Source organism: Neodiprion virginianus, chromosome 7 (assembly GCF_021901495.1).
Source record: "Neodiprion virginianus isolate iyNeoVirg1 chromosome 7, iyNeoVirg1.1, whole genome shotgun sequence".
NCBI classification, from domain to species: domain Eukaryota; kingdom Metazoa; phylum Arthropoda; class Insecta; order Hymenoptera; family Diprionidae; genus Neodiprion; species Neodiprion virginianus.
This window is the reverse complement of record NC_060883.1, coordinates 22,716,110-22,742,952: the sequence shown is the minus strand read 5'-3', so window position 1 is coordinate 22,742,952 and position 26,843 is coordinate 22,716,110. Positions and strand designations below refer to the sequence as shown.

The following is a 26,843-nucleotide window of genomic DNA, read 5'->3' as shown; positions in this document are numbered from 1 at the left end:
TTCAGCAGGTGCTTTTTCGCTCGCCATTTCTCTCCTGTTAGTCTCACGCTCTTTTCGCTGCGTTTTCTGAGTTCCTGAGGGTCCAATTAGTCGGCCAAGCGTCATGAGAAACGAATCTGAGACCCAAAATTTTTGGTCGAAAAATGAGGAAAAAGTAAGGCTAACCCCTTTGCATTTTTGGCGAAAATTTTCGCAATTTTGAAAAGCGCTTGAATCATATAATTGTGGCACTATTCTCACGTAATTTTGCGAGAGAAATCGATTGGGCGCAGTCCCAGTGCGCTGCGATCAACGAATCAAAAGTTACAGCCAAAAAACGGGAACCTGTGTTTTCGGCATTTTTCAGCAGGTGCTTTTTCGCTCGCCATTTCTCTCCTGTTGGTCACACGCTCTTTTCGCTGCGTTTTCTGAGTTCCCGAGGGTCTAATTCGTCCTGACAGTGTCGCCGGAATCGACGTTGAAAAGAAAATTCTTACCATGTAAAACACACAAGGTCAATCCAATCAAATTTTATAAGTTCAAAATTTTACGTTTTGAAAAAATACTCGGACGAATTCATTCAGACGAATTCATCGACGTAATTTTTCGGAACAAAATGGTTCGCTTAAAGATCTGAATGTTCTGATAAAAAAAACTGAAGAAATATCCTCGCATCCACTGAGCTGTTGATCCGTCCGTTCGTTCCTTGGTTACCGAAGGATCTAGATCATCCCTAATGGTTTCCGCAAATCGATTTCATGACAAAAATTTACTAGGCGTCGATCTGAACTCTTGTTAGCTCAACCCAATTGAAATGCTGGCAATCACCGTGGCACTGCAGCTTTTGCATCGTTTGGCTTGCCCTGGTAATTCTTTGGAAAAAATATCGTCAATACTACGATGATAAACGACAGAACTTTACGAATATTTGATTTATTAATTTCTTAGAGTATTCAGCTCTTTTCCAATGCATGATTAAGTAAACTACTTTATACTATTTACAATTACATTACTGATACGCCAATGAATATCTTACATCTACTGATTAATGCTATTTATGAAAATAAATTATTTACATTTCCATTTGTAAAGGCAAATATCGTAGTTACAATCATGAAATAAATTATGTAATAGATCGTTCGTAGACACACTCGGTAGCTAGTCTCATTATCAACCGTAAATCGCTCGGAATTGCACACATCTGTGTACGAGATTATTCACAATTTTCACAGGTATGTTTTCAGATTATTACTCAAATTATTTCGATCATTCATCTAATACTACAGCCTTATTCCATGTTTCGAACCATATTGTCCACTTTGTGCTTTTCACAAAACTATAGAATCACTAGAGGAGTGTGTTTACAGATGAGGATTAAAAGGGCTTGTGAAAAATCTTCGAAATTAACGCCTCTCATCAATCAACATCAACTCCTTTACATCCCTACATACAACATATATCCTAGCCGAACTCGCGAACTTTAATCACAAGCTCTCATTGGTCGAGCTTGAGGTCCCATTGTCGTGATTTTTGTAGGCTGAGAAAAAGGCGAGAGCTTTCATAAGCTGATAACTTTTGCTTATCGGAATGTTACTGTCGTACAACTTTTTCGAAGATTTGCAATCGACGTAGAACCACCAATTGCACTTGAGAACCGTTTGGTCGAAAAGCGTCGACTCGGGACACAAGAAACTCTTCATGATAAGTCCATCGTCGGTAAGTGCGCAGACGTGGAATACCTGGGAAAGAAAATAGAAGAGTTTAGTGTATTTAAAATGAATACAAAAAGTGGATAGAAAATACGCAATCACTTGATTACCATGCATCCAAGATCCTCATCGGCGTAAAGTCCTGGGAAATGTTTCTGATCGCCACAGTAAAAGCTGGTATCAGGCAATTCGACGCGGCTTGCGAAATTATCGTCGAAGTTTTTGTCGTATCCGATAGGGTAATACTCGCGGGGAGCATTCATCACCTTGCTAGGTGCGGCCAGACTGTACCTGCTGAAGAAAGTCGGATAAATCATCACCACAATACAAGGAAAACAACGTAATACAACTAAATTCGAAGAGTTAATCATTCGTCGATTTGACGTGCAGCCTGGATTCAAGGTTAAATTACAACATTAACAAATTAACAAATTACCAGGGATTTCAAAAGATTTCAGAGGTATTCAAAAGATTACAAGAGACTTCACGGGATCTCAAAGGTATTTTTAAAAGAAAAATTTCAAAGATTTCGAAAGATGTAAAAAAAATTTCTCCAGACTTCCGGAAAAGTGTAGACTAGATTTCACGCGTGATCAAACCCTCGACTAAATCAAATGACGACCTGACAATAGATCAAACACTAACTTTCTAATGGGACTCGGCGTCGTAGTAGTGGTGGTGGTAGTGCTGGTGGTGGTGCTAGTCGTTGGTTCCTCATGCTTTCGCATCAACTGTTGCTGCCTGAGTAAAATGGCAGTTTCCAAAGCCTCCAAAGTGACGTTGCTCGCCTCAGCCAAGGCTTTCAGAGATGGTTCCATTCCTTGGAACGACGCCAATGCAGACGGGGAGACGATCGGAGGCTGGGCGTTATATTGATTGCCGTACTCCTGCTGAGCTGGTTGCAAACCCTGGTTAACAGCTGCCGGAGATATGGATCGAAGAGTCAACTGATTCACCGAAGAAACGGCCTCGTCCGATGGTATGGGAATCTGAAAGACACGATCAGCTTCGTGAAGCGAGTTTCCTCCACACGGGCAGACCAAGATATCATGCTTAAAAAACGATCATGTATAACCTGGTAAAAATCGTCCTTTGGAACTTCGTTCATCGAGTCCTCGAGCAGAGTGGGACTGTGGCTGATCCTGTCTGTGAGCTGAGAAGAAGATTGCGGCATGGCGACGAACGGTGGAAGACCGTTACTGTAAGCTTGAACAGTTTCCGTGTTTCGAGTAATTCCTGACGGTGCGGATTGAGCCATTATTATCTCAGGAACTCTGGCTGGCGATGCCGCGGGAGATGAATCAGCCTGAAGTATATTTTTTTTTTATTTAAATTATGGTCAACGGTAGCTTGGTTTGTATGAAACAGGATTAGCGAGTCCCGGCGCGATGAGCTTCGGTAGATTGCAGATAATTCGGATAATGGAGCTCACGAGCGAAAGCCAGACGGCAGTAATTAGCCAGGAACAATACGCGGTAGTGACTGTGATATATGCAGAAATTCCTGAATTCGCGTGCATGTATGGTACTCGTGTAATATTATGCAGAACCGCGAAGAGCAACGAAGAGTCGTTGCACAAGTCAGCGTGAATGCGTCGCAAAGCATGCCGAAGGAACTGCATGCTTGGTTATTATGATTGAAATGAGAGAAACTGTCGGCGTGGAATGTTGGACGCGAGTACGAACGTATCGGGTATAAAACTAGGCGTACAACATGCATCAGGCAAATTGCGCTAGGTCATAGGAGTTAAGCAGCGTAGTCAATTCACGTTTTAAGTAGAGTCGTACATATGATACAATGCACGGCTCGGTGATGTTCTATTGTGTGAAACGGGGTCGCGAAACAAAAAAATTAAGAGAACGTCGCAAGACTTGTAATTCCATGATGTATTTTCCCCCCAGAGGGGGCGGCAAGTGCCGAAAGAAAAAGTTATCCCATGGGATTCCGAAACGTCTCGAAGGGGTCAATTCCAGTATTAGCCAACGCATTTTTTAGCGACAACGATCGGTAACGTTTGCTTGTTTTGTCCTGTTTGTTACCGTTTTTTAACGCTGCACGAAAAGTTTCTTGGAAAATCGACACATCGCCTAGAAATGGCAGAAATTCCATTAGTGGTGACATGACATCCTGATCAATTCATTCCTACTTTATTGAATATTGATTATTAATGCACATTGCCATGTTCGGTGGATCGTGAATACATTATTCATTGAGCATTGAATAAATTATACATTATCTTTCTTCTTAAATGCACGCGACAAACGTTATATTATTACTGAGCAATTAATGCATTGTCAACATCACCTTTTAAAGAAAATTTTTTATCATTCTCGAGCATACGGCGCGTTGGCTTTGAGCACGCGCTTTGAATTCCCTACATCAGCCAACTATTACAGTGTAAAATTTTCATATAGTTTTTCCGAATGACCTGAACCTGTTTTATCGTTACAGCTCATTACTCGAATCGCCCCAATTATCGTCGAAGATGAAATTTCAGATCTGTGACAATCAAATTCACCCACCTGGATCCTCTTGTTCTGCGCGACGATCATTTGCTGCTGTTGCTGTTGCCTGAGGGCTTGTTGCTGTTGCGTTTGCTGCTGCTTCAGCATCTGAAGGGCGAACGCCTCTTGCTGCGTTCGCTGTTGTAGCTTCGAGTTCTCATCCTGCATAGCGGCGAAGGAAGGAGCAGCGACCGTTCTAAGTGCTGTTGCATTCTGCTGGACCACCAATCTCTGACGTTCCGTTTGCTGAGCCATCGGCCGAACCCCGCCGGGTGGTAAAGGTTTGAAGGGCGGAACGGCGCGCGGATTTTGCGGCATCCGCTGGAAAACGTCGTTTCTCTTTAATTCCCAAATCAACGAACGAGTAGATTTTTATCTGTTGCGTAATCGACGTAATAGGTGAATATGTAAGCGGAAATTACGACTGACCCAGTCCGCTCTGCTGTAATCAATTATTAACGTATGTGTCCATGATCGTTGCAACGAGCATCAAACATACCGAGTGTCGGGATTTGGTGAAAGGATTGAGCGGTCGACGATTAGAACGTACCGTATTAGAATTACCGTATTTCTTGCTTACGTACACCTTACACGTATAATTTACCGCGTAATTTTTACACCTCACCGGTTAGCGTTGCTTAATTCACCGTAAAACGATCGCGATGCGGAGTCTCGTTTTTCGTCAAGAGGTAACAGGATTTTGGAAGGTCCAACTTTTTTTTTTTTGCTAAAAACAATGCCCAGTTAGTCCTGCGGTGAAAGGAAAATTTTGAAAACACTTACACTTGAACACGGTTGCGCGGATCGATTTCAAATTTTGACAGTAGCTTGACAATTACATTATCTATGAAAGTGCGTAGCCTTTTTTTTTTTTTTTTTATTTAATCTAAATTTACTGCTTATTTTTTGATCAAAAATTGACTCCGTCTTTTAACAGTGCTTCATTTCTACAAAATTTGATTATAAATAGATTTGAATATTTCTTGGTTTTTTGTTCCAGCTCTTACATTATACGAAAAACTGTCCTCCCAAGAATTGGTTTTAAAAGAAGGCGATATCAAAGATTGGCTCTGTCGTCGCTATTTTGTATCAAAATGATAATAAAAATTTTTTTCTACATACCTCCATACGTGTCAATTAAACCCTCTGAAAAGAAATCCTATTCCTTTTTCCATTCTGCTAAAATAATGGTGTTACTCCTTAAACCTCGTTTTTACCATTCGGAAATATGCAACGCGAGGGGAAAAAATACTGCAATTTATCACACGACGGATACACGCGGATGCGATGAGGAATAAATCACTTTAATTCGGGTCGCCAGCGTAAAATCAGTACGTTGGAATTTAACCGCAAGGACTTTCTACGCGCAGAGTGTAGGTATTAACAATTCGAGAATGTAAATGTGCAAAATAAGATATTTTACGTAAGAGGTAGGTATCGCTTTTCATACCCAGAGTTTGAAAATTTTCAACTGGTTTAGCAGCGAATTGCAACGAAGAAGTAATTTCCGTTTCTCTGAAATGATAATTAATTAGTCATTCGGTCGTTCATTAATTAGTCATTAACCGAGTTGTGATTTTTTGGTTCAATAATTCGGTAGACAATTTCAAGAGCAAAGAAATCGACAGACTATTGCGCGATTTTTCCCACACGCTGTAATCGCATATATCTTGACTCTAAAACTGGCTTACAGAAGAAAGCTACAATGTAGATTGAAGTCTCCGACCTTGCACTGCCTTTCGGATCGTAAATGAAATCAGCTACATGTTGTTACAATATAAAAGTCAGAGCCTGTTTACGTGGGATTGATCCACGATCTTTACACATAGATCTAAAGATTGCTCAACAAAGACGAACCGAAATTATTATTTCTCGCCGTCCAATGATCGAACAGTAATCGAACAACAACGTTCAGTTTATTCCTAAGTTAATTGTACACGGTCTGTTATAGTTAACGCACGCATGAATACATGGAATATGTGGAATACAACGATGAAGCAACTTGCGCATAGTAGAATAATTAATTTATCGAAAGTTTATTGAAACGCCTCGATTTTATCCACCATATGTACGATATTTACCACACTTAAGTGCTTAAGTGCGCGTGATAAATAAATGTGCAGGGAAAAGTTCACGCACCAGTTACCGCAAGGACGTCGCAATTTATGGAAAAAAACAAGAAAAGAAAAACAACATTCAATTTATAATTATATAAACGCTGCACGCATGTTGGTAAAAAACTGCAGCGAAGATGCTTCGCTATCGCAAATTCATGTGTATATTAGTATGGTATATTAGATCGGAATTTACACGTTTCTTTTTACACTAATTATTCTGATGATTTTTTTATTCGTATATGAAAAGCGACGTATTATTATTACACACACTGAAATCGTATATCGCGTGAAATATACACTTTCCGCCTAGAGAATATACGAAATAATTCGAGGTAAGAGAAGATTTCTTACCGCGTTTGACGTTCCTACGGGAATTGAATTTCCCCGATTCTGCACTTGAACGCTTCGCCTCTTGCTGCTTTCCAAATTGGAAATTGATTCGGGAAATCCGAGTTCATCTCCTACCGAGAATCCTGGAATAATATAAAAGTAGGCGATGTTAAGAAAAAAAAAAAAAAAATCTGGGTTAGAAATATAATTAGTCTCGATTCAAGCCGCAGAATTATTCTCAGACAGTTTTATGGTTTCTCTCAATTTCCATTTTCGTTCACCGTTTACGGTTATTCGTTAATTTCAATCATTCAACGATTATTGCTATTATCATAATTCTCAATATCGCCCGTCAACGAAATTAAACATTTTCGCTAAGTGGCGACGTGCGGAGATCTGAGAATAAAGATTGCCTTCAAGATAATTCACCGCATCCGTAATACGAAAGTCGACGAGATAAGAAAAAAAGATAAAGAAAAAATCTACAAACGCGGATCGCTGTATTAAATGCCGTGCGGTCATTCGCGTGGTTGTGATAATTGTAATGTGCATTTATATTGCATCGTTATATCCTTACCTCAGTCAATCACCGAGGTTTTCTTCAGCAATTGCATAACGGCGCAAGGTGTAAGTTCATAAATTTTCTTGCTCAATCGATTATGAATCGAACGCTTTACAAGCGCGCTTAGAAAGACGGTTGGAAAAAGGAGGAGAGAGAATTGAGCAAGGAGACAAAATAAAAAAAAAAAAAAAAAATGTATGTTAAGGACGATCGATCGCGACATGCTGCTGCAGCTTGTTAATATATCTGCAACTGCGGTCGCTGTATATTATGGATATAGATAGAACAATTATGTAGATGAGGGAAAAAGGTGAATGAAAAAAAAAAAAAACCACTATCGAAGCGCGTTTGCAAACTGAGAGCAGAGATATTGAGAAGTAAAAAGAGGGTAAAAAAAAGGGGGGGGGGGGGGGGGGGGGGAGGATGTCAGAGAAACTGACAACGTCGATTCGTTTACAGAATATTTTTAAATCAGGATAGAAATTGTAATAAGTAAAGGATCTGACAGGCAAAGGTGTTGCCGTCTAACGCGATTCAAAATGGTATACGTATTATTGCATAAACAGCAATCATCGACACGCGACTCGATGCAGCCTAATGATTTGTTTTATTATTTTACTAACGATACTTCGTCGAAACTAACAATAAGAAGAAATTTGTAATTTTAATATGATGATTTTTTATTTGAATTTTTTCTCATACACCTCGAGTAACGAAATAACGGTAATTGTTTAAAAGAAGAAAGTCAAAAAGTAGGTACGTTGAGAGCTGTAATCCCATAGCCAGAGAATTTGCATAGATGAAGAATATGTTCAGAGAGGTGTGTTGACAAGAAAGTGTGTTAAGCCAACTGTGAACGATGATAATATTTCTCAATTCTAATTACTGTTAAGCCTGAACAATCGGCTGGATCGGGTATAAAAGGTAAATACTCGATTCGCTCGTTTTTGTGGAGAGGATTAAATTTCCCAATCCCGGTTTGTAATCGGCCACGTATCTTCGTACATCGTTATGCAAACTAACTTTTCAGAGTTCGCATTAAGATATTATGATATTTTATATCCTTATACGACGTACGTGTAATATGTTTGTACACGTTTCAGCAATCTTCCATAACTAATACGTCAAATTGAGTATAAAGCCGCGGTATAAATTCACCGTGCGATATCAATCTTAGCGTCGTTTAGACGACACCTCGATTTGTACAACCTGCGACAGGTGTTTGAATTATTACAAAATTTTCTGCGTGGCAACGAGAACGTTTGAAACGCGGATCATATAATAGAAACGACGATTTATCATTACGAGGAAACGCGGCTGTATCGCGATCTAACCGAAATGTTTAATTCGAGGCCACCGTAAATGATACCTTGCGGGCAAGAAGCAAAAAAAAAAAAAAAACATTCCAACTAGTTACACATTAAACTATAATTAACCAACTATCCTGCAAAACGAACGCCGGATTTCTTATGAAAATTAGATCAGGTTCAAGTGTATAATAAAAATTGTTATTTACATTTTCATTATAATACGGAGAGCGGTTGTTGCGTCAGGATTCGTGTGTATGTTTAAATATTCCGCGATTGATTGCGAAATTTTCAGTGAGCCGGTATTGGGAAAGAAAACTGCGATCCGCGTGCTTTATTTTTCAAGGTCACGTGATTTGGCAAGAACCGCGGAGGAAAAAGGAGCTGGGCAAAGGACTCACCAAGACCTACGAAACCTTTGACACCTCCAAGATTTCGGACCCGAAATAGGCCGGATTTTTTGAAGGCGCAGTTTAGCTTGAAGCCAAAATCGGACTCCAGTACGCAAGTCGCTAAGGTCTCCCGCCACGTACACCCTAGAACCAAACCGGAAATACCATCTTTAAGCGTACAGCGTCACACTATTTCAATCTGTCAATTGTATCATATGTACTGTGATTTCGGTTCAAAAAACTCTATCGTCTTCGACAATTGTTTGGTTATTTTCTCTGTTTCCCTTAATTTTCTCTTCTCTCATTCGCACTTGCTGTAATAGTATTCATTACTCTCTCTTTCCCGGTTCTAAAAAGCCCTGCCTCGCAACTTTTTCTCTCTCTCTCTCTCTTTCTTGTAAGTTCAACTTTTGAAAAATTCAAGTTGAATCAATTAAAAGATCGCATACGCACGCGGCGTCTATTTATACATTACGTACCGCATATACGGGGTCGTCCAAATGAACGTGAACACGTTTCGACCCCGACCGAATTTCTTGCCAATTTATTTTCTACTTCTACTTCACCGAATGTACATTTTCTAATTTTTTCAGATTTTTTCCACCTGACGTTCAGAAGTAAGTAGTTTCAGATCTCATCTTCCGTGATTCGAAAACTGTGCATATTTGTGTTTATTTTATTTTATTTTGAATCGGTTGAAAATAATTTTTTCAACGGTAAACGCACAAAAATCGCTTTCTCCCATAAGCTACGTTATCGAAAAATTTGAAACGTTTAGTGAATATGTCTGTTGTTTATTTTTGACTAATTCAAAAAACAAAAAAGCACAATTTTTGCCCCTTGCAACTTTTTTCCAAATGCACAGTTTTCGAGTTCTAAAATACCTTCTCCTAAACGGCAGGTGGGAAAAATGTGAAATAATTATAAAACGTACATTCGATGAAGTAGAAGTAGAAAATAAATCGACGACCAATTCGGTGTGGGTCGGGGTCAAACCTTGTTCACGTTCATTTGATCAACCCCATATACAGTGGAATATGTACGATAAAAAATGCAACATGACTATAAATTAAATCGTAACATCGATAAATAACGGTAAGAAAATCAGAACTTTCTAATTACTTCGCACGATTATCGCAGATATATCCATAGTGTCTAAAATATATTGAATACCTACTCGTTTCTAATATACATCGTTCGTGTTGTAATTAAATCTAAACCGAGACTGACAACCCGGATCAGTAATCGCTCGGCAGTTTCAGTTTCTTTATTAAAAATCAGGGAACCGGACGCGGTTCGATCTTTAAATTCCAAGAAGCTCGCGAAATATCACGCAGAGAAATCTTTTTGCCAACTGATTCACGGCTCGACCCAAATTTATCGGAAGGATCCGGGTATATAAATACACATATATAGTATACGTATAATCTCCTATCGACTTCCGTTCCGCCTTATATTCGTTTCAAAAATGTATAGAAAATTATAGAAGAATTATAGAAAAAAAGAAAATTAACAAAATGAAATTAACAAATACGGAGTCAAAAGAAAGAAAAAAAATTATAACATTTTTCACGCTTTTAACTCTGGCAAAAATAATGTCTTACAAGTCTTGCCTTTGAAATGATATTAATGATAATATTTTCTGCAAGGAAATTAGTGTTTCTTGTTGGTCTTTTTTTTTTTTTTTGAAATGGGAAAGAAATATTCTTTTTTTATCCTCCGTCAACCAAAAGTTGAAAGGACGAAAGGAGACGAAAAACCGACTTCTTCTCGGTGCACTGACGATGATGCGTCATAGAGAGGGAAAGAGATAGAGAGAGAGAGAGAGAGAGACGAATGTAGAACTTGTTTAGAACGCATAAGGATATCTTGGGGAATTTTATTCGAGACTGGATTATACCTACGGACACGGTGCAGCAAAAGGGGCCTGCACGGCCCACCAGCACTGACCGATCATGCGGTATGGCCCACTAACCTACTTCGCGAACACCTCTTGGCTGACTAAATAGATGAACAAACGAACAGGTAGATCCCTCTATTTGCTATTCCATATTCAAATAGGTGCGCGCCAGTTGCGATTTGCTGTTAACCCTCTTCGACGAGGAGGACGGACAAAATTTCACCCAAACCCGTTACGAAAATACCGGCGAGACTCGTGTCTGCGGTAATTGTTGCCTCTTAGTTTCGTAATATGTTGCATTTCGGTATTTTCAACCAGTGTATCGGCGTTAAGGGTATGCGGTAATACTACCCTTACCGACCGAGGAAACTAACTATTTTTCTTTCTATATTAAATTAACAAATGAACGGAAATGGTCCAAATATCGACGTTGCATCGCTACTTCTCACTGTCAGCGGAGTTTAGGAAAGTTGCTCGTGTCACGAAAATTGTAAAAAAAATTTTTGGTATTTTGACACGCGTTACTATTCCCACATTTGCCAAAAATTGCATAGCCGAGATATTTAGAGCAATTCCGGAAAGAATGAGGGGTAAAACGAACCGTCGTGAGAATGTTTTCGTAAAATATTGAGGACGTTAAATGAGAACTGGGAATTACAATGATTTCGTAAATAAAAGATTCGCTCGATTTTCGGGATGTGAGTAACTTTCCTGAATTTCGCTAAAACTGAGCGATGTGTCGTGTCGAAATTTCAACCCTTTCCCTTCGTTTGTTTATTTAATAGAGGAAGAAAAAGGTCGGTGTGCTCGGTTGGTAAGGGTAGAAGCGCTACATACCCTTGATATATAATCTGACAATGTTACGTTAATAATTACTATTTCTTGGAGCGATGATTAAGTTTTTTCACTCTGATCGTGATTTCCAAATTTCGTGTCTGTTCGAATAACAAAACTCTGTCGAGCGAATGGAATAAATTCTTTTACCAACAGTAAGTTTCGATAACATTTTGGAAAACAAATTTACCGTCATTCAAAATTTTTTCTGTCCATACGATACAGGCGCAACGAATTTTGTTTCGGTATAACGAGGCCCGTTTTCCGGTTGTGTGAAAACCGGTTCTGCAGCTCGTGCAAAACGAGACTAGCGTAATTGAGAAGGGATTCTATCTCGGATTGTATCTAAGTCTTAGTTAACAATGGGAGGTAAGTGTGTCTAGCGCAATGAGCGAGACACTGTTATTATACACTTTGGAATGCAGACGCTTAGAGTTCGGCCTTGGCATTGACTATGCATGTAAATATATGTATATGTGTAAGATGTATCAAGGCTCTGTTTTTAACGATCTCACGATTAATAACGATCATCGTTTATCCGAATTACGAAGATTATACCTACAGAACGAAACGTGGCTTATTAATTCATGCACTACTGTATTATACACGCATCACTTTTACACGGCCCACTGACACGGATAAAATTTTTCAAATCGGCGTAATAAGGCAGAAATCCGGTAGCAGCCAAAAACCTTTTTTTTTTCATTTATTTTTTATCCAACCGATGAAATTTCCGCCATACTCTGCAGAAATGCGCAAATTACGCTAAAACCTGGCCGCGAACAACGATTCGGACCGATATTTATATATTTATCCAAAGATGGATACTCAAAGCAGGCTATCCAGAAGTAAAAGAGAGAACGGCGAAGATTTGAAGATTAAACAGTTCGTCGATGAATTTCATTAGCATACCGGAGGAATGGCGTGGAATTTAAGAAGTCAAACAAGAGGGTCACAAACCTATGAATTGCCGTACTAGAAAGTTGTACGTATATACAGTCGAATATGTCACACCGCGTGGTAAAAAATACTGGCCCAATTCTACGATCGAAATCACAATGAAGATTGGACAGTTTAAATTACAGGACTTTACGGTCCGAGTTGCTGAATCGTTTTGCACGACGTGATTTGCAGACGGCTGGTTGTACAGTTTAATGTAATTATTGACCACGTAGGAAAAAGAATGAGCAAGGAAAAAAAAAATTAACCAATAAAAATTTTCGTAATTAGATACGATCGATCGATCGCGATCCGGCGTGTTTTCTCTACCGCGTATGGAGAAAAGGTTTATTCTGCAAGTGAAAATTTCACTCCGGTCATTAAAGACGCTTGCATGCAAATGTGAACCTTTCGTTTCTACCCCGCAAAGTTCACGTCTAAGATAATATATCCCCGTTATTAACATCATTCTCTCCTCCATTATTATACCGGCATATATTATTACACGTATCGTGGAGCGACTTTCGTTTCCTCACTTTTCTATACGCACGTAGGATCGGATACGTATTTTTGACATGTGATTGAGCGGAAATTATAATAATGCACGTTATTCGCGAAGTGAAAACTTTAGAGTAAAATCAGAATCGTTTACACTGTCTGTATGAGTATCGTTTTGATACGTTTCTTTTTTTTTTTTTATTATTGATAAATAAAATAACATATTCGCATGACAATCGACGCACTCGTTACGATTATCGACCTCCTTTATTTATCGTAGAATTTCTAGTTCCTCGCATGAGTTTCGATCCACGAAATTCATCGTTTTAATAACTAATTAATTTTACCGTGCGTGTGATAAGAATGCGTATTTACATATTCATCGCTGATGCCATAAGGTACTTGATCCACCGAGAGAATTATTATTAAGTGCTAGAGAGAGAGAGAGAGAGAGAGAGTGAGAGAGAGAGAGACAGAAAAAATGAAGGAAAACACAGGCCTCATTGTAATTAACAGAAACCTTTCGCCCTGACGCATGTTTTTTGTTTTTTTCTTATACACACAATGTATATAAAAAAATTTGTTAGTGCTAGAAAGGTGAAAGATCATTGAGTGACAATCAATGACCGGTACAGAGAGTCGCAAGTCACGTAGGTATAAAATTCAAAGTCCTGGAGCAGAAGAGTCAGTACAAGTATGTGTGTAGCACAGAATAACCATTATATATGAAGAATGCATGTTGCGTTATGTTATAAAATAACCCAGCAACGTTACAGGTGCACATTGGAAATACCACAGCTAATATGTCTGGAGATTTGTATTTTTAATATTATATAGATTAATGATATTTGGTCAAAATGCCAATTCCAATGCTAATCTCCATGGAGGAATACGTGCATGGTGTAAGATTTTAATTATTCATATCTACAATAATTTTCAATGAATTAAACAGGCTCGTATACTTTTTCGTAAATCTCACGAACAGTCGAACACATCTCAGAGATTTTGTGTGGCAATTAATTGTGAGGATTTATTAGACGTTGAAATTAGATGAAACATGATGGCAAGGATTCACGTTTTTTTATGGTATCCAGACTTTTTCGAGTCGAATTGGTAATAAGACGGTTTCGACATACGTGTGATTTAAGAAATCAGGTATTGACAAATTTGAGCTTTCTAACAACGTGAGAAAACTTTTTTTATTCTCTTACTTGACACGTGTGTGTAGATTTTTTTTTCATTTTTGTATTTATCTTAAATTGCTCTTGACATCGAATGAAAAACGATCGAAATCGATGAAAGCATCTCGCGACTAATCATTCTGGATAACCGAAGTATTACCGATTATTGGCGTGAAAAAGATTTGCAAATAATAAAAAGAATTTTCAAGACCAAGATATTAATCTGGAGGTGAACGAAGAAAATTAAAATTTCTCACATACCAACGACGACGAACAGGAACAAAGTGGTTGCGATCTTCATCTCTTAATCCAGTATCACGATAATCGTCGCACTCAAGGATCAGTTTTCCAAAATGAGATTATCTTTCGGCGCGAAATTGACAAACGCTACGTTCACGTACGTATTCGCAACGCAACGGAATCTCGTTCGCGGAACCAACGTGCAAATGTTCTCTCGAATCGATATTATTAATCACCGACGAGAAACGTGCATCTGCATCGGTGGATCCGTACGTGCTATTCTGGGCTCGAACACGCGGCTACTAATGTGGCACGGACCCCAAGGAAGGGCATCACGGGCAACAGGCCCCACCAGCAATCCCTCGGGGGCCCGATGGTCATTCTCCATTGGTGCTACTGACCCACTCGGCACGCGAAGCCCCTTCGCCTGTGGTAACGGTACTACGATTTAAAACGCGTATTTCCCCCCCGCCGGGTCAATGCAGACGATCGAAAGACGTATCGAGAGACGCCGAAGCCCGGAAACCGGAATTTTTCACATTGCGATGCACCGACTCGACATATGCGAATTATTCGTACTGGTCCAGCCGGAATCTCCGTTTGGAATTGCAATTTTTCGAAACCGCAATTTCTTTTTCTAATCCTTGGGGGTGGATGGTTCATTGGTAATCTAAATCCATTATTTCAATCAGATTTTGCGGTAACTTCGGACGCCATCTTGGATTGAAATTGAAATTTATTTTTGTGAAATAACATCGGTAGTCTAAATCCATTATTTGAATCAGATTCTGCTGTAACTTCGGACGCCATCTTGGATTGAAATTGTAATATGTTTTTGTCATTCAACTCGCCCGTTTTCAACCGTTGACCAACTTGTCCGAAAATAAACTTGTAGAAAATTTAAATCACTACAACTTTTGTCGTAACAACTTTTAATCTACGATCCATGTACGCTGACTTGAACAATAAATTCAAGCTGGTGGCCAAATCTGGTCAACATTCTGAATTTAGACTACTAATCATCCCCCCCCCCCCCCCCCCCCCCAACGATTGAATTTTCACAGACGCTAAAATTTGTTTCACAGGATTTCAAAATATGTATAGAAAGTCGAAGTACAGAATGATCGGAATTTTAAAAATAGATTATCGCATTTTCGAAGATTCTAGATCGGAAAAATACTGTTTTCTGATTTGTCTACATTTTTAACCCCGCTAATTATTTATAGACTTTGCAGTACAACCAAAGTTACCAAAACTGGCTTTATTCACCCAGATTATGCGAAAATTATACGAATTTGAATGAAAATATCACTGACAGCTATCACTTTTTCGTACAATGAGAAAAATTTCAATTTTTATAGCTATCAGAAAATTCTAGCAAGATGGGTATCGTTAGAGTCACCAATGCAGAATTGTAGAAACTACAGATCAATGTGGTACATGTGAATGTTAAAAATAATTAAGGCCTACGTAGGTATGGCATGCATGGCTACAAATTTCTCTCGTGACATTTATTCGTAACCGATTGAAAATTTGTGGTAGCGAGATATCAAAGAAAAAATTTCATCATCGTTTTTAGAATGACTAAAATATGGAAATAATCGAGCAATTTTACGAACACTCTGATAAAGTCGTTCAAATGCTGTTTCAATTAAGCTAGAATTTCGCATTAATGTGTTTAATTAATTTGAAACCACTCGTTTCAGTCTCAGTTAAGTCACTTGATTAGTTTAGCTTCTTTTTTGTTTATTTTTTTAAAGTATAAATCAGCGCAGTACGATCTGCCTTCAAACTGAATATATTAATTACGTACAAGAAACGCGTCGCACCTGCAATTTTAATGTATAAAAATGCACAGATGTTACCTGTTTTTGTAAAAAAACAAAAATGTTTTCCAAGTGGGTGAGAAAATTACGAAATGCACGAAATAACGGTGTGCAGAATTTGTCGACCGAAGTATCACTGTTTGGCAAGATGTGTCGTTATAACATCAGCGAAATTTAACGAAACGTTTCTATATTAAAAGGCTCTTTACCCGCAGACAGAAAGTGCTCTTAAACAAAAAATGATGCGTCCCATTCGTCGAGAGTTTGATGATTTTTGACGCAGAGAGCAAAGAGCGTTCTGTTCAATGCTTGAACTGTCAGAGTTGAGCAATCGTGCGTGTATAATTTATTCTGTCGAAATTCCATAGACCGCGTAAGAAATGAAATCGTTTATGGTTGAGGAAACGACGGCAAATAACGAGCTCGCATCGCTCGCGTCTGGAATATCAAATTCCCCCATATTCGATTCTTTCATCTCGTCGCGTAAATCCGTATAGGTATTACTTACTCACCTGCACATGTCCTTCCAAAAATCTAGGCTAATGTGAATCGATTCTTACGCAGTTTGCAATGGTTCAACAGTTTTTTCCCACTTTTATCTTGCGATGAAAGTTACACCTCTTCTTACGATTAGGTGGGCGGTGTTTCATACATGCGACAATGCGACGTAAATTATACTGTATATATACCCACGTTTTATCGACTGTTGTGTCACACGCCTTCAGCCAATTACAAACTCTGCGAATAATTCACACGATATTACATTTGTTTTTTTTTGGATATCTGTATTCGCCAACACAATGCAAAATCTCGAAAAATTCATGCTCCTAAAATGGACAATTTTTTTAAGACTGATTTGGAATGAAATGAAATATTTGTCCGGGTAAATTCCTAATAAAAAATCTGCACTTAACATCCTTTCTTATTTGAAAAAAAAAGACAGCATATTAATTATTCATTAGTTTACATTATCTCGAAATAACCGCGCGTATAGAAAATATTCAATTACCTTTACCGATGTTACAAAATCGGTCATATCGTATGTACCTAGTAATGAACTTGTGCGTGCTTCGTTGCACTTAAAATGTGAAGAGATGGCAAGTACGAAAAGTTTAATAGAATTTATAAATTGTACGGTGTCTGTAAATTGAGAGTTTACAGAATGTTAATGGAAAAATTATTGCAAAATTTTTTTTTCGGAACTAATGAGAAACGAGGTAAAGGTTGTTACGTGCGATAGAGAAACGGAACAAGTTTGAGAAAAAGTTGGAAACTGTCTCGGTATGCTATAATTTTGAATTTTGGGTCAATCGAGACATGCAGGTAGAAATGTAACCGAGCCTCTGGGCAGCAGCCAAGGCTGATAAATAATTTCCATTCACCACCACTTGGGTACTTTTTTGCCTTGAGGATCGTTGGACTCGCACACATGTCAACACTCATGGTCACAGTTCTAATGCAATTTACGTTGTGCCAGAGTTAATACCGGGGTGAAGTCGGATTAATCGCACGCCCGAAACTTGATTTTTTATTTCATATGCATCAGATCTGTAAAAGAAATTTCGTCTGGAAGATAACGGTCCAGGTAAGAGATAAAAAATTTTCATATAAGGGTCAAGTTTTTATACGACATGCACTTGGGTCGTTGACTTTTTATGCTAATCGATCCCGATAAAAATTGAAATCCGGTTTTCGACCCAAGTCAATCGAACGATTCAACGCAAACGGTATGTGCTTTCATATTTTTTTTTTTTTCTCCACCATATTATTGATGTACGAAAACAAAATTGCTAATTCATACTCCACGAATTACGGCCCTGAGAGAAAGAGCTGAATAACAAGTAGGATTAGCAATCGATGCAGAATCACATCTGCAATAAGAGAGCTGGAGAAACCCAGAGATGTTATTCGGTGTGATGCGTCGTTGTTTTGTTGAAAAGAGAAAGAGAATTAAAAAAAAAAAACAAAAAAAAAAAAAAACCCCGGAGACTATGCACTTATGCAATTGTGCGGGTTTTTGTGTGTGTGTGTCTCGTCTTCTCATCCCGTGACAATTACGTCAGAGTATGACAATTGCGTTTTGAACGTTGCAAAAGTAAAAAGTTTATCTGAAGAAAAAAATCTTCTCACAACTTATTTTTTCTTTGCTCGTCTTCTAATTTTAACGGATTGGCAGGCTAGCCTAATGTAATAAAAGCTCTGTGACAGGGCCGTCTTAATTTCCAATACAAATACGAAAGATATATAAAGATTTTACGAGGGTTTGTATTTACACCGTTGCAACGAGTAAGAGTTGTTACAACGATTTTAGAGCGATCAAAACGGGGATTCAACGAAAACTGAGGAATTTTGCTTGTTGATCACGTTTCAGCGCCGTTTCGAAAATCGATTAACTCGAACTGACAGGTCGTAAGAAAAGTTATTCCCGTTTTGTTTTTGTTTTTTTCAGCTCATACACTTTTCTTTGTATACATATAAAAGGCTAAGGTGCCTAGGTGTACCTAATTTACAATTGAAAAATTATTACATTATACATTGGTAGAGCATGATTATTCGAAGGCACAAAAATCATTCGTTAATAACTACGTGTCGTATATAATTATTTTAAATAAATATCTGCTCGATGTTTGTAATGCATACTACGTGCGGTATAAAGAAAGTGAAGATTTCGTCATAATTTACGCATTGTTGATCCGTATTGATTCGTAGGTCGTGTGTTGTTGCTAATAACTATATTTATGTACGCGTATAACTATAGGGCAGATTCTTCTCGTCGATGACGTTGAAAATAATCGAAATTCCGCGGCCCGCCGATACCTATTTCTTTTTCTTTTTACCGTCCTGAAACAGATTTCAAGACAAAACAGAAAATAAATCTCTGTTCGATGCAAAAAAAACTAAAATTTTTTATTCTCATACAAACAATTCCTCATTCTTGATGTAATTTTACGACAAAATTGGCAAAGAGTTTTCGACTTTGCGTACCTTTCCTTTCTTCGTTCCTGGGCAGGCAGATTCGACTGATTTATCTTCGTCCTTTAACGCGGGACAGGAAACTTCAACCGTTTGTTCGACCTTCTTTTCAATACTGGCATTTTTATCCGTCACTGAATCGATTACAGCGATCGCCGAATCGTTTTCTCCGTTTATCTCACGAGGCGGTTCCTCACTGATCGTAGATCCGCCGTTCGTTTCGTTATTTTCCGCTTTAGGTTCGTCTGACTTGACTTCCATAGGATTCGACGCTGCAACGTTTTCGTCAATGTTTTTCAACTGTGCCTCGTCTTTTATCTCGGACTTCCGCTCCGTCGAATGTTCAACGTTTGCATTTAGTATCACCATTTCCTGTCGTTCTTCCGGCTCCGATTTCTGGCGCTGCGCTTCTTCCTCGTCAGCCTTTTGCAGCTTCTCTTCTTCTTCTTTCTTTATAGCCTCTGCCAGGGAGCCTTGCAGCTGTACGAGATTCTCTTTCAACTGTTGACAGTCCTTCGATATATCGTCAACCTGCTTTATGGATTTGATGCTCTCCTCGTTCACAGCTTCGTCCGTCGCTTCCGGACCCGCATTCGCCACGTCCTTTCCCCTCAACTGCGCCAACAGCGAAGCTCTCTCACCCTGGAGAGCTCTGCAAAGCTGCTGGAGCTGCGCCAGCTTTCTACTCGTAGTTGCTAACTCCGCATCCCTTTGCTGCTTGTCGGCCGCCATCTCAAGAAGCGCCGCGTGACTATTTTCCCAGCGCTGTTTCCACGAACTCGTCTCCTTCTCCAGCTTCAATATTTTCTTCGACATCTAGGGATTCAAAGACTATTCGTAAGCTTCACTTTTAAGAACAGAAGTTTTACAATTCGTGAATTCTCATGACCGGTGAACGAGAGTCTCACCTTCTCCATTTCGTCTTTGAATCCGCCAAACACTTCGTTACTTTTAGTCAGAGCATTTTGGAACTCGTCGTACTTGTCTGTGTACATACTAATCTGCCCTCTCAGGCCGACCTCCGTTGCCTGATGTTCTCGTATCCTGACTTGGTACTCGGTTAGGTTCTGCGATAATAACAGATATAATTAATACTTAATGCATGAACGAGAGATAGAAAAAATGAAAAGTCTAAACGTTTATTGTAAGCTTGGACAATATTATACGATCTTCTTACGAGTAAAAGCTGTTGTTTCTCTTTGAGTAGTACTTCCTTCTCAGCAGCCATCTCCATTTTAGCCTTGGCTAACTTAGCCTCTGCCAATTGGGCCTCGAGTTTCATCTGCTGCTGCATTTTTTCAACCTGTTGTTCGCGAATTTCGTACTGTTCGCAAACAGACTTGAACTTTTTTGTCATCTCCAAATTGTCTTCGTGTAGTTTTGTATTCTTCTCATTATTCTGGCTCATCAAGGCAGTTATCTCCGACAATGTGCTTTGAAACTTGGCAGATACTTCTTTTCGCTTTTCTTCCTCCTCCCTGATCTTAAGCAAACTTTCGTCTTTGACCGCCTTGTTCTGCCTCTGCAATTCTCTGCACAAACTTTCGAGCCTACTTCGAGTCAGTATAGCCTTGCTGTGCTCGCTCTGAAACTGTTCCTTCTCGCGTTGTACCACCACCACCTTTTTCTCAGCCTGTTTCAACGCCAACTGGAGCTTTCGATTGTCGTCCACAATGTCGGAATATTTTTTACACATCGCTGCCAATTTTTCCTCAGCCGTATCCAAACTGCTCAACGCCTTCAAAACTTGCTCCACGCTCTTGTCGTCCTTTTTTCTCGCCTTCTCTTCCTTCATATTTTTTCTCTCCTTAGTTTGTTCAACCGGCTTACACTGTAAAGATGTTTAAACATAATGTGAGATTTATTGGTTCAGCTCGATTTGAAGTGAGAGCTGGATTTTATGAGCAAAGAATGTCGTTTCTAGGAGTCGGTCAATACTTTGAGCGCCGGACTTGACACAGCTTTTTCGGTCAACCCATTTAACGTATTTTGGAAACGGTGTGTACGATAAGCAATATATCATACCGAACTTAACGTAGCGAGATCTTTGGCAGCTTTTCTCTTCTCATCGTTGGTAAGAAAATTTCCCGATATCAAGTCTAAAATCTCTGACAGTTCTGTATTTTTCTACCTGACATATCATATTCCTTAAGGATCTTCTCGTTTTAGAGTGTTTGACAAAAGCTTGACACTGTGAATTTAATCTCCGAAACACGATGAACGATAGCGATGAGAGGTGAATTTTTCAACAAAGTGGAATTTAGAAGTGTCGAGGGGAATCCGATCGGAGAAGGATTTACGATTGACGAATGATGATTCGGTATGAAAAACAATTGGTATATTAACGTCTCGGGTTTCAGGTTATACGATTTCTAGGTTGGGATAATTGAGTGGGTGAAAATGAAGCTGGTGAAATGACTTACTACTTCGTTTTCTTTCTTGGGTACCTCGGGGGTCTCGATTTCAGTTATCTTGTTATCCATTATCCAAACATCTGTGAACAACGTGACTCTGTTTAAGGCTGTTAAAAATCGTTAACGTAAAATAAAAAAATTAATCACATTCGCAAAGTTTAGGAGCAGCCCGATTTTAACGATCAAACATCCAAACGTACGACAAATTGTTCCTGCCGCCGCCGCCGTGAAAACAAACACGACGTCACAGCCGGCAATCGAGTCTCGAACGAATTCGAGATTCGAGAGTCGATCTATCGATATATCGGCGCGCTGGAATTTGCGCGAGGCGGGAATTTCGAATGCGATGCTTTTGAGCTTGAAGAACTAGAGAAGCGAGATGAAAAATAAATTCTGAAGAAACACGCAGCGGTTTTGGAAAGATATCAAATAATTTCACAACGCTAATATGACGTCACAGCCGGCGATCGACTCTCGAAAGAATTTGAGATTCGATAATCGATCTGTCGAACTATCGATATACCGATGCACTTGAATCTGCGCGAGGCGGGAATATCGAATGCGATGCTATTGAACTTGTAGAAGTAAAGGAGCAAAGGATAAACTGTATTCCAGAAAAAAAAAATTAACAAAAATGTGCAGTGGTGTAAGAAAGATTGCACGAAACTTTACGGTGCTAATGATCAATAACTTCTGCAATTATTAAACAAAATACAAGAAAGCCTTCAGAAATTTTTTCGACATTTACGTGATATTTATCCCGTGAAGCATCGGTTAGAATTTTACATCGTTTAGCTTGAAAATTACATCGTCCGGACGAAATATTGCCTGTCAAATCAAGTCTTCATTTATATCAATATTTCGTAATCGTAATTACGATTCAGGAAAAAATATAAATGGGTTTTTTTCGCAGCCAAATTCTTCGTACGTTTGCTTATCGTTGACGCAACTGATGTCAGTAATAAGCCCAGAAAATTTCCTAAAACCGAGGTTAAAGTTTACAGTTTATCGAGGACAACCTGAGGAAGAGATATCGAATTATACTATTTATTAGATGATACAATAATTTTTTTGCCTAATACGATTAAAGTACTGTAAACGATTTATGATGTAAATTAAAAAAAAAACTCTTTACAAAATATAATCGATCCTATACTCAATTCTGAAAAAAGATCCCACGATGTGAAAACAAGAGTTAGAAATTAATGCCCTCGTAATCTTCGACTACCAGAAATTCAATATTTCGAGAGAAGACTCTGAACCACATTCATCTCCCCGTATTGAAACATTAAGACGATGAGTACAATAAATATTCGACGATAAGCAACACTTTGTTCGAAGAATTAACGGTCATAATAATGATGAAACGATACAAGTTTTCCTTATATTTTTTTTTCTATCTTTGGCGAAATAATTGCCGATTCTGCGAAGCTTAAAACTTCACAAACAACAATCGATTTATTGATCAGACAAAGAACGTGTTATATATATATACACTTGAGAATTCTACCTCGTGTCTCTTCGTGACAATTTTTCTAAGAGGCAAATCTTTTCTTTTTCTTTTTTTTTTTATTCATCTGCCAAAATATGAAAGTATACAAAACCATATAATAGACACGCTGGTGTTCCAGCCCATTAATACGTACAAAATATTGATATTTAAATGCGTCCCATGTACAATCGGGGATTTTTTTTCAAATCCCGCATACACTCGCCAAAAAGAGAAAAAGGAAGTGTTCTTGAAGAAAGATAAAAAAAAAAAAAAAATCAGCAGTCGTCACGCGATTTATTTGCAGAAAGAAAAAAATTTTTCCGCTGAGCGTGATAGAACGATCAAAGCGTGACACTGCATAGGATCGTTCGACAAATTGTCACCGGCATTTATTGTAATTCACACGATACGTGTTGTAATTTTATTACAACCCGCCCCCGCGAACCGAACTGAACAGCGACGCGATTTTAGTTAAAAACACGATCGCCGTGTAATACGGTGATAATTGTTATACGTCGCAGATGAAACTAAAATGGAGGAAATTGGTGGAAAAGCACGTTTGCCACTGTAAGTTAACCGCCGGCGATCGTTGTTATACATACGGTCCGCTGCAGAGGTGGAGGCCAAAGACAGTGGTTTATTTTCGGTATATTTCTAAAGTTAGAATCGTAGAAGCTGAAACCCCGCGGTGAGTGTGTATGAGATAGTCGGACTCGATCTCACCGGCGAAAACGAAATACACACACAAATGGAGAATAGTCGTCACCTTAGATCAGTGCATCATCATCTTATAACGGATGCTCGATTATTTAGGTGTAAGAGAAAAAAAAAAAATTAACATTACTGTGCGAATTGTATTTTATTCGATTTGTTGTATTGCTCAGTATTGATATTATATATATATATAGTGACGGAGAATAAATAGTTTAGACGAAGAGAAATAAACGAATCGAATTCCGCGTGCCATTTTTATACCTGTAATTTTATTTATCACATCGCTATTCACAAATGATATTATTGAATAATGAAGTTTTCATTGCGCACTTATCATCGACGCGTTTTAGCACGTGTCAGAAATATCTCAAGCCCACCCAACGTTGAGTGGTATAAAATTTAGCAAAATTCTATGGCATTATGTTATGCCATGTTTGCCAACAACATGTGTCGCTGAAATTTCATTTGTTACAGGCTTAAAAAAGTAATAATCGAAATTTGTACATTTTTCAAAATAATTAAGCGATTTTTTCTTGCAGAAAATCAGGATTGAAAGTCCGGGCGACATTATTAATAAGATGGTATTCTATGGTTTTTGAGCTCCCTGATTACGAATCTCAAAAGTTGCGAGTTTTTCCTCCGGATTCGAAATTTTACGACCGCTGTATCGCACCCGCAACCTTTGATTTTCAAAATCCGATTACAGATTCGTAATCAGCGACCTCGAAAACTCATAACTTGTGTACGGTAAAACATGTATACGTGTAGAGGGGTATCTTTCTCGGAAATGAAGTATTCCTTCAATTTTCACGATCCGTTTCAATCACTTACAATTTGTTTCTAACAACGACAATTTACATTATATCGCAACAATTACTCCCGAGTATTGAAAACCTGTTAGTATACTATCAGAAAAAGCAAATAACTGCAAAGAAATATGTTTTCAAAGTTGTCTGAATATACAAAAAATGTATATAAAATTAGGTGACAAGAATATTACTTACCACTCTATGACTCAAAGGGCTAATGAATGGAGAAACAAACAAAGAAAAAAAAAACAACTTATCACAAATGTCTTTCCGCTACGGTTGAGAACTCCTCGGTTATTATTTTCCAACATCGGTATTGGTTACAGGAAGGATGGAAATAGGTATATAATGCATATATTATACATACGTGAACACTTACAATTAGTTGACACGTGATTAGCATATTACGTTATTTGATTGGTATGCAATATCCCGTACGATTGAGATATTGAAATTTATTTCGTCATCGTTCGCGACGTCGGCAATTGTATGTTTATAAAGAACCCATAAAAGACGTTCAGCCAGGAATACTTATATTATATTTATCATCATTTATTATACATTATAAATACATAATCTTCGAATTGGCAATCGGGAGTTTTTTTTTTTTTTTTCCACAACGAAAGTTGCGTACGTTTTTTCATCATTTCCAAAGTAGGTAGAAAACTTATTGAAAAAACCGTCTCTGTTGCAAATTGTCTTTAAATTCTCCGCGCTTATGTGAAGAAAATCGCAGAAAACAATTAAAGATGCGAACATTCGGCAGTAAAAATATTGCAACTCAAATTGCGGTAAAACGATCATGACTTTGATCGAGATTTGTGCTTTTTCGCTCACCCCACCTCAAGTATTCACTCAGGGGTCAACAACTTGCGAAGAGCTCGTAGCTGTACATACGATTTCAAGTCTCGTCAACGTTACGATCGGCGATCATTCATGCCATAATTACAAAGAATAACAAATATTTTTGTACAGGTGACAACAGGATGACGATCGAATTCGCGATGTGAATTCATATGGTATTGCGTGTACGTAAATTCAAATCCTGAATGATCTACAGTACTTGTCGTAGTCGAGTTGTGAATTATACCCATGGAGAATTTATTGACCCGCTGAAACGTTTATAGTCGGTGTATAACAAATTGAATTAGTTTAGGGGTAGAATTCAATCACGGGAGGGGGTGCAAATTGGATGTTTGTAGGAGTTTTTTTTTTTTTTTTTTTTTTTTTTCAACAAAATGAAAACACTCGGAGCAATTTGAGTTTCACGGCTTTATCGTTTATAGTTTCAGGAACGTTTTCGAATTTTTATAGTAAAATTAATAACGATATGGCGGAATGGCGAATATAAATTGCGAACAACACACGTTATTAAAACTATTAATATTAAAGCCCTCAAACTGAAATTGATCCAAGTGTTTTCATTTTGTGTAAAAAATGAAAAAAACTCTAAATAGAGATCGAAATAGATATGATTATAGACCGTCCAAGCTGTATCGCATCTTCTTTTAACAGAAGTAAATTAGCAAACAAATAACAGCAATGAAATTGATAAACTACAATGTTTAAAAATTACGGATGTAAGATGCATTCCTGACGATATAAATTATTCGATGTATGCAAAAAACCACACACGCGGCGGCGCGAAAATCATTAAAACGCAAATAAACCAATCGACAGTCAATCGGAGAATTAACATTACAAATTTAGCGCGAAGGATATCGGGGCGCCTTATAAATTTTTATAACCGTCGCGACGGCGCGTCGAAACGTCCCGATAATCACAGCGAGCACTGCACGTATATATTTATATTTTACGTGTATGGTATTCTATTGTGTGTAATAATCATTTACACCATACGTTGTACCGCGTTTGTTACATACACCGAATTCGAATATACATTATACATACATATAAACGCGAGTCTTTTTATACCATTCCGCGAACCGATAGTAAGAGTAAAATAAGGTGTAAACATTCTACAAATTTCAAACACGTTCATCACGATGCATCCGGCGTTAGCTGCACGTCGAGATGAATAAAGAAAAAAAAAAAAAAAAAAGAGGGAGGGATGAAGAATTTATTTATTTCACCCGAGAATCTACCTGCGAGAGTAATTCAAA

At 38.3% G+C, this 26,843-nt stretch overlaps 2 protein-coding genes across 9 annotated transcripts in view; both read right to left on the bottom strand.

Moving 5' to 3' along the window:
* Positions 1-896: 896 nt before the first annotated feature.
* On the bottom strand, positions 897-14,805 carry LOC124309548 (uncharacterized). 3 transcript variants are annotated; one of them, XM_046773256.1, is made up of 8 exons: positions 14,514-14,805; positions 8,910-9,044; positions 6,661-6,782; positions 4,211-4,513; positions 2,764-2,994; positions 2,334-2,677; positions 1,799-1,982; positions 897-1,718 (listed from the first exon to the last, which is right to left on the bottom strand). In XM_046773256.1, exons 1-8 carry the CDS (start codon positions 14,551-14,553, stop codon positions 1,464-1,466), a joined length of 1,614 nt encoding a protein of 537 aa, XP_046629212.1. In that variant the 5' UTR covers positions 14,554-14,805; the 3' UTR covers positions 897-1,463. The 3 variants fall into 3 exon arrangements, with proteins under 3 accessions (XP_046629212.1, XP_046629213.1, XP_046629214.1); XM_046773257.1 differs by having other exon boundaries at positions 1,799-1,979; XM_046773258.1 differs by lacking the exon at positions 8,910-9,044 and having other exon boundaries at positions 14,514-14,804.
* A 3,760-nt stretch (positions 14,806-18,565) lies between these two features.
* The window catches only part of LOC124309545 (alpha-taxilin), a 64,367-nt gene continuing 56,089 nt past the window's right edge, over positions 18,566-26,843 (bottom strand). Inside the window, exons 1-6 of one of the 6 annotated variants that reach the window (XM_046773249.1) lie at positions 23,800-23,818; positions 21,715-21,785; positions 20,469-21,122; positions 20,200-20,358; positions 19,304-20,107; positions 18,566-19,159 (exon numbers count right to left, since the gene is read on the bottom strand). In XM_046773249.1, coding sequence (XP_046629205.1) covers positions 19,136-19,159; positions 19,304-20,107; positions 20,200-20,358; positions 20,469-21,122; positions 21,715-21,774 — 1,701 coding nt within the window. In that variant the 5' untranslated portion in view covers positions 21,775-21,785; positions 23,800-23,818 and the 3' untranslated portion in view covers positions 18,566-19,135. The other 5 variants (XM_046773248.1, XM_046773251.1, XM_046773250.1 and 2 more) reach the window with 5 other exon arrangements.

What these genes read in the sequence shown, in the direction of transcription:
- LOC124309548 (XM_046773256.1), bottom strand. Translation starts at nt 14,553, where the DNA reads ATGAAGATCGCAACCACTTTGTTCCTGTTCGTCGTCGTTG. An exon ending in CAAAGGTTTCGTAGGTCTTG is followed by an intron (nt 6,783 to 8,909) that starts GTGAGTCCTTTG and finishes ATATTATTCCAG; the next exon opens with GATTCTCGGTAGGAGATGAA. An exon ending in ATGAGGATCTTGGATGCATG is followed by an intron (nt 1,719 to 1,798) that starts GTAATCAAGTGA and finishes TTTCTTTCCCAG; the next exon opens with GTATTCCACGTCTGCGCACT.